The 8,435-nt window shown below is 48.3% G+C and overlaps 1 protein-coding gene across 2 annotated transcripts in view; it reads right to left on the bottom strand.

Moving 5' to 3' along the window:
• Positions 1-274: 274 nt before the first annotated feature.
• Stx6 (syntaxin 6) overlaps positions 275-8,435 on the bottom strand; it is a 42,631-nt gene continuing 34,470 nt past the window's right edge. The window contains exon 7 of one of the 2 annotated variants that reach the window (XM_048809899.1): positions 275-5,968. In XM_048809899.1, coding sequence (XP_048665856.1) covers positions 5,665-5,968 — 304 coding nt within the window. In that variant the 3' untranslated portion in view covers positions 275-5,664. The remainder of the gene's footprint in view (positions 5,969-8,435) is intronic. The other variant, XM_015491739.2, reaches the window with a different exon arrangement.

Below are 8,435 nucleotides of genomic sequence, written 5' to 3'. Positions count from 1 at the left end.
AAGGGGACCTGAGTCTCTTTTGTTCTAGTCTCTGTGCTCCCCACACTTTGTCCTACAGAAACCCCATTCTGGCACATCTTGAATGTGTGGTGTGGCTGGAGTCCCAAGCTTGGCCAGAGGAAGCACAGTTCCTACTTCCCATCTTCCTGCCTGACCCCGCATCACAAGTGGGTGTTCATCAATGGGGGCAGGAGAACAGGGGCCTGTGCTTGGATATGAAAAAAAAAAAAACTAAGAACAAAAATGAGAAACAACGACAGAACACCCGAGACAGTTTAAGGTCTCTCCATTTCTCTTTAATACTGAACAGTATTTTTCATACAGTTGTAACATGATCTCAAGAGAAGTAAGAAATATTACCGATAGACTTCGGGGTGTAAAAATATCACTCTTAAGGGTGGCTAGCTGAGTTTTTGTTTTGTTTTACCCAAGTATATTTTTTCAAGTTTTCAAGTTTGCAGTGTCATAAATCTTAGGATTACAATCAAAGCTGTAGATGATGTTTTATTTTGTAGGGATGCTTTCCTGTAGCCTGAAGTCCGAGATGCTGTGGCAGTGGTTCTCAAACTCAAGCATGCATTGGAACCCTCTGGACAGCTTGTTAAGACAGTACTGACCTCCAGACTTGCCGATTCAGCAGGTCAGAGAGGGGTCTGGGAATGTGCATTTCTAACAAGTTCCTGGGTGATGCTGTAGCCACCCTGGTCCCATACCACCTCGGAGGGCCACATATAAAGGAAACAAATCTAGCTGTGGTCAAGGCTGGTTAAACTTCCAGCCTCTGGCTCTGGCCCCTTCTCACCATCTCAAGGGAAGCTGCTCAGGTGTCTGCAGTTCTAACCTGACCCCATTCCCTTAGTGTGCACCTTCCAGTTACTTAAAATTAAAATGCTGCAAGGTTATTTATGCATGGATAATATATAATGATTGATTTCTGCTGGGCTTTGCCTATCTCTAAATCATACTTATTTCTAATAACAAATAAGCCAAGGAAAAGCCCATTTCCACTTACAAACTTGTAACCCATCCATCATTTAGGGCTGGGGTCCCTTGGTCCTCCCCTCAGTGGCTTCTCGGCCCCCTCACCCTGGGTACTCTCTCAAGTCTGTCCGTGGAGAGCTGGGCCCACTCTTGGCCAGTTATGAAGCCATCGCAGGAGCTTAAAAGCAGTTCCAAAAGCCTCTCTGGGGTCCCGGCTGTCCTCTCCCCATCCCAGAGGGCAGGACACGCACTGTTTGCTGGGGATAGAGACATCGGCCTCTCCCAAGCTGGACCTCAGCTCGGGGACACACCTCCCACTCACAAACGGCGTCTCGGCGGGATCTACATTCTGTGGAGCTGGGCAAACAGCCCTGAGCTTGATCCCACCCCAGGGCTGCAGCTGCCACCAAGGCCAAGGAGCAGGGCCTGAGAGCAAACGAGGAAGCTGACTGGCCTTATTTTAACATCCCCTGAATAACCAAGTGGCTCTGAGTTTGACAGCTCATGACCTTAAAAGATAACCTGATACCATGCACTGTTCTCAGGAAGGTCTGGCTACAGCCGGCAAACCAGGGCCATGAGACGTTCACGTGAAGCCCAAGCAACAGGCAGGCATTCAGGACAACGCGGTCTCAGCACAGTGAACATCTACACAGCCACAGGGAGGGCATCTCTGGACAAAGGTCACATCCAGAGGAAAAGAGCACCACATGTTAGTTTATGGCAGAGGGAAACCAAGTTTTTTCCTCTCCAACCACTTCCCCAACAGCTGAATTAGTGAAGAGACTGCAGTATACAAAGAGCTCCCAAATATGTCTAGGTCACTACAACCTGGCCTCGGTGCCACTGGAACTTTCAGAGCTTCTGTATTCAAAAGGAAAAAAAAAAAATCACATAGTCTACAGCGAAGTGTTGTGCACAAGTCAGTATCCAATGACCTCTGTCACCGAAGTCAGCCTCAACTTGTTCCACAAGCTGTGTGGGCGCCCGGTGGCCAAGTCCAGAATGCAGTGCACCCCCATGCACACTGGGGTGAGCTGTTATTGTTCATCTGCAACAAGATCACACTCAGTGATCCCAGGTCCCTCTGAGTTGACCCTCTAGAGGGCACAAGGCAGGTCTGCTCTGTTGGCATTTCTCTGCCTGAGTCACCAAGCACCAGGCACAAGGCTCACTCAGGGCTGCCTGGGGCTGAGGGGCAGCTCTACTCCCTATAACACTCTTGCTTTTTGGATCCAACACCAGAGGCAATTCCCAGTGAGCATTACCAAGAAAACAGGCGACAGTGGCACCCATGTTTACAAACAGCTGACCAATGTGGCCGCACCAGAATCAGACCATTTAAGCATATTTTCTGAAGGCTGGGAGTTAGGGCAACTGGACATTAAAAGGAAGACCACCTCCTCTTACCAGGCTATCCGGGGACTCAACTTGCCTGACTGGGAAGGAAGGCCCAGGAGGAGCAAGGTGCCTAGCAAGGCCTCTCATCGGGTCCCATCTTTAGTGCCCTCTCCACGGCAATGGAGGGGGAGATACATCTGAGAAGCCTTTGGTTCACCTTCTCTCTAGGCAAAGAACATTCCTTTGGGAAAAAAATATTCTTGAAAACTTGGGAGGGAAAGAAATACCGGTGAGAGAAAGAGAACTACAGGCTGCACATTCCATGTTTTAGCGTGTGGTTTCCAGACAGCCACTTGTTTTGCTTACAGATTCACCTTGTGGTACCAGGTGGAGCTGAGCAGTGCACCATCCACACAGCTGAAATGCAACTCACAGTCGTCATTTGATTTCTTAATCTTCATATGCTCCAAATTCTTCAGAAAAGTAACAGGCAATAGATGTCCCTCTGGTCTCACTTTATAGCCAGGGAAATTACCAAAAGAAAAATCTTGGCTCCACCACCTTTACTTACAGAAGGTAAAATACTTAACAGAGACAGATTTCTGTTGAGTTAGACTCGATTTCTTTTCACAGCCCTTAATCTCACGAGGTGAGAAGGCATGGAAGTTGCCAAGTTGTTGGCTACCAGACCCATCAGTCTGTTTAACTCTGGCTAAGAGCAGAGAATAATGGGCAAGTTACCAAGTTTCCCCCCTTCAGCTCTGGTGTGAATTCTGAAGTTGTGCAAGATCCTCATGTAACACACACACACACACACACACACCCCACTGCAATTCCATTTGCCACACAGTCCAAAGCAAACGTAGCATTGTGATTTTTCAGTCCTCACAAAGACAGGAACACAAATTAGAGGACTAGAAACTGAAGGTGTTTTGGTTTTCCAGCTGGACTCCCACTCGGGCCAACTCTCGGTGGTCCATTCACACCTGCCCTCCAGATCGATCACATAAATGTTCTTCTCACAAACATAGATGTTTATGAGCTCCTTCTCTCTGATCCACCGCATTCTGCCAGTTCTTTAAAAATGACGACTGAGCCTCGGTGTGGAGGCTGAAGGGAAAGACCCTGGGCTGCCAGCAGGAGGCACTCACAAGCAGCGAGGGTGTCCCTATCGCGCCCCCCCCCCCCCCCCGCGACTCTGGGACAGAGTGAAGGGAACACTTAGGTTATCTCCATCTCTGGGGAAGAAATATTTGTCCTTGAAAATAAATGTAGGCCCCTGGCCTCTGCACTTCACTCCCAGTTTAGGAGTCTGTGTAGAGGCCCTTCCAAGGAAGGCTGTTCTGCGGTGACTCTCAGCGGGCACAGCAGGGTCAGGCTGGCTCTAGGTCAGTCTAAGGTGGGAGTGGGAGTGCCTTGCAGGGGGAACCTGTATTTAAGTTGATTCTCCCTCTCAACGTTCCCTACTCAGCTTTACCCCATCACATCTCAGCCACCGTTCAGCAATCATCTTCCAACAGTGAGGTCAAAATGCCAATGCAAAAGAATGGAACAACATGCTGCCCGGGGCCACCAAACTTGGCCCTAAACTAACGGGAGTGTCTTACTCATAAAATGACCAGGTGTGTTCTATACAGGCCTTACTGTACTGACCAGGGTCTGGTGACAGCAGGAGAATAGCAAGGCTTTTGAACAGGGGACCTTGTCATTCTCTGAGGTGCTACTTCTCATAATGAGGAGTGAGCAGAACGGCGCTTAAACAAGGTCCCACTTATTTTTAACAAAAGACTTCTTAATGCAAACCTAAGGACCATCCCTGGTCTAAGTTTATAGAAGACTATCTGAATAAGTCTTAAAACTTTTAAAACATAAATAACCTGATATCCTACCTTTGAAGCCCTTTGTAACAGTCTCTTTTTTTCCTAATTTAAAAAGAAATAACTTATTTATATATCAAAATTTGAGTTGAGTGTAAACATGGATGCCAACCACCCTTTCAGCTTTATAAATTTGCTTTTAGCTTTCATTAACAGGCAGATTTCCTTACCTACCATGCTCCTAAACAAGATAGAATATCCTTCTTTAAAAATTGTTACAAATATTTATTAAAAAGTGCAATTCAAAAGTTAGCTGGGCAAGCGCACTTGTTGCAAAAAATCACAAAAAAGGGGAACCTCCCCCCCAAAACCAATCCACAAGAAATACAAACAAAACAAGAAAAGTAAGAAAAAAGTTAGGGTGCCGAGGAAAGCACGAAAAGACAAGGAAAGGAGGAGGCCAGGCTTCAACTCTGCCCGGGCGCTACTGCTCTTTCCAAGTGCAAAGGCAGCGGCGCCCAGAGGCCAGCAGCCCCCGGGGCCCAGCTGCGGCTCTGGGTCCAGCTGCTACTCTAACATCAGGTTATGCATCGGGGAAGCTATAAAAAATATCCTATATACATGTGCGCATTCGAGGCCTTTAAAGCCATCAGAAGCTTGAAGTGTAGTGTCTCAGCAGCTTCAGCTACTTAAGCTCAATTAAAGCATCTATCATTACATTTGGATTGGCTCAGTTATTAGAATGGATGATCCAGTCAAGCTGACATCTTCAGGAAGAAAAGAGTCAGGTTCACTTACCCGTCTTGCCATTACTCACAGGGTAAGGGAAATCTGGCCCAGAAATAGCCTTTTTGGGTCAAGATGGTTTCTGCGTAAATGTAATAAATGTACTAACCACTCCAACCCCATCCCCCAATGGAGAGTGTCACCAGAATAAAATAAGTGTCAGTGAGGACAAGCCAGCATCCTAATCCGTTTGAGTGCACTTCTGCACTCTTCAGCAATGATGTATTCAAGGGTTCCCCTAAAAATGTAAGTTGCACCTCTGGGAAGAAGCCCCGGGACAGCGGCGTGCAAAGAGCAGGTCTGGCCCCCCCTCTGGAGACACCATCACTCCTTCCCTGGGCTGCGCCAGAGCAGGTCCTGGTGCGCCTTTTAATTGCTCTTGTCCATTAAAGCCAAAGGTTGTTAGCGACCCCAAGCCCCAGGGTGTCTCACTGTTTCCATTAGTTTTCCCACCACACAAAAAAAGCACCTGGAAAAGCAATTTTATCTCAGCCCTGACCCCTGAAAAATGAAACACGGCATTTGCAGTCACAAACTGCTTCTGAGCCTTCTGTCCCCGTCAACAACCAGCTCTTGGGGAGTGAGAAATGCTCTAGCGATGGGAAACGGCCCGCCCAGGCCGCCTCCTGGCCCAGGCCGCCTCCTCGACAGGGATCTTTTGATGGACAGCAGAAGAAAGGAGCTGCCAGAGACGGGCGAATCGGGCTCTGCCGACCCTTCTGGGCGACTCAGTCTCTCCTCAGGGAGTGGGGTCCAGCAAGGCAAAGCAGTGGCTAGTGGCCCCCAAACAGGACGGGCAGCAGGGGTGTCGTCCGACAGGAGTGCAGTCCCTCTTCCTCTTCTCGCCAGTCCTGCCAGCGCGGGAGGGAGGGGCGTCTGGCGGTGGAGTCGGGAGGAGTGTGTGCCCAGGGCACTGCCCCTGCCCTGGCTCCTGTGCAGGAGGAACCCGGGCCACGGGCGCCACCGTCACAGCACCAAGAAGAGGACCAGCACGACCAGCAGGATGGCGAAGAGGACAGCGATGGCACACCACTGGCGCCGATCTGAAAGGCAGGGCAGAAAGATTAGCCCTCCTGGGGCTGTGTGTCCCCAGACACGGGTGCAAGGATTAAGGCAACGGGGCAGAGGACCTGGACCCTGCCTGGTTGCCTGGGACGCTAATGGTGCTCTGATCTTGGGCTGCGCTTAAGACTTTGAACATGGGCCTGGTAATAAGTACGTGCTCGGAGTCCAAGTCTTTAATTAAAATCCGTGGCTCTTAGCTTTTTTCTGGGGGTTAGTGCGTCCCTGGAAAAGGTGCTGGAGTTGGCATTACAGATCAAAGCCTGCCTGCTTTAATCTCCCACCAAAGTCAAGTCATTTAATTCAACAATGATCATGCTCTTTTCTCAATGAGAGGGTGGAAGGGAGATGAAAGCTACTGCTGGTCACTTCAGGAAATGAACAGCTGATAAAGCTGCTCTCCAGTGAGAGAGGAGGATTAATTTCATACCATACCACTCAAGGAAGACGTAAGATTACTTAGCCAGTAACTGTGATAAAGTAATTTATATGGCTCATCTGCAAGTGCAAGTGGAATGCCTTTTCTTTTCTACACTGCCAACAGGTTAGAACTGCAGGCACAGAACACGGACCCGAGTCCCTCTCAATGGCCGAGAGCAGGGAGGGGCAGCGGTCAGAAGAACCCGGGCAGGACTGGGGAGGCGGCAGTGCCGCCTGTGGTCCATAACTCTACACCAGCTGTAGCTACAAGGGGACAGTCACACAGTGCGCAAGCATGGAACACAGGAGATGCCATCATCATCAGGAGGCTTCCTTACCAGGGGGGAACCAGCTGGCCCTCATAGGTGAGCCCTGCTATCTTCCACAAAGGGTCTGACTGATGGAGAAGATTTTCACTAGGCCACGAAGAGGCAGCTCAACCACAGGAATAAGAGTTCCAGCTGAGCAGCAGGATAAGGTACACGGATTCAGTAAGTTTACTGGAAAGCCCACAGGCCTTAGCACACCAGAGACCTAGGCTGTGATGAGGGCTGGATCTAGGAAAACAGATGGCAAATGGCAAACATCGCCACAAAGCAAAACATGCACTTAAAGTCATTTTAAATGCCATAGATATAAAAGTCTTAGAACTGGCCAAGAGAACTGCCAAAGACACTAGGTAAACACTAGAAAGACACTGGTATTATCTTAGTGTGCAAACAAACCCTGTCTACCTCAGCCGCGCCAGGACCCACTAAGTAACCCTGGGATCAGGACCAAGATCCCAGGTCACCCACGTCTGTGCCGAAGTCGTGCTGCTCCAAAGGACGCGGGAGCAGGTTCAGCCTCCCACAGCCTGTCAATGTGCTCAACTAACACATGCACGGTCAGGAAGGCCTGTGTATCCACTTTCTTTCTTCTCTCCAGAGAGCTGAACTTCCAGTTTCCAGTCCAGCATGGAGGGAGCTTAGAAGTTAGCACTTTTTGTCCCATCAAGTAAAAAGCTGAACTGAAAACTGAGTAACTTCCTAGATCCATCAGACAAATAAGGTCACAGGGTAGAAGGCTGCCTCCAACACTGAGAAATCTATGGTAAACACAGAAAATCACAACAGAACAGAAATCCTCCGGCAGTAGCCTCCACTGGAACCGGTGCCCCGAGGGAAAGCTGAACAACCATGGTCAACACTAGAAGCTGGGGGTGGCTAAGTCGCAGTCAGAAGAGCCCCAGGGAGTCTCCTGAAAGGGACCCCCGCACTCCTCTGAGTTTTACCTCCTGAAGCTCAACCAGATTCTCACAGAAAATGTGGAGAAAAATCTCTTCTCGCTTCTGAAAGATAAAGGGGTAAAAAACCATTTTGCAATAAGCCAGAGAATTCTGTTCTTCACAGGACCATTCCATTTTTTCTGCACAAACTGTTTTGCCAGAGCCTAACCTGTTGGGGTTTATCAGAACCTAATTACCAGGGAGATGGGAAATGACCAACTCCAATTCTAACCTAGGCTTCCTCAGAACCTAACTATAATTTTCCTGTGTCACCTGGATAACCCCAAGTGTGGAAATGAGTTAAGATACAACAGCAAAGGATGCTATCCACGAAAGAAAGAATTGATATCGGGACTTCACTAAAATTAAAAACTTCTGCTCTGTGAAAGACACTGTCAAGAGAACGAGACAAGCCACAGACTTGGGATAAAAAATTTGCATAAGACACATCTGGTAAAGGATTGTTATCCAAAATGCACAAAGAGGGCTGGGGTTGTGGCTCAGCAGCAGAGCACTCACCTAGCACATGTGAGGCCCTGGGTTCGATCCTTAGCACCACATAAAAATAAATAAATAAAATAAAGGTACTGTGTCCAACTACAACTAAAAAATAAAAATTAAAAAATGCACAAAGAACTTCTAAAATTCAACAATAAGGAAACAGTCTGGTTTAAAACAAACAAACAAAAAAAAAGCAATAGACCTCAACAGGCACTTCACCAAAGAAGATAACTGGATGTCTTTTCATTCAACATCAGCTG

This window comes from Marmota marmota, unplaced genomic scaffold (assembly GCF_001458135.2).
Source record: "Marmota marmota marmota unplaced genomic scaffold, marMar, whole genome shotgun sequence".
NCBI lineage: Eukaryota > Metazoa > Chordata > Mammalia > Rodentia > Sciuridae > Marmota > Marmota marmota.
Note: the sequence above shows the minus strand (reverse complement) of the source record. Positions and strands in the feature narration are given on the sequence as shown.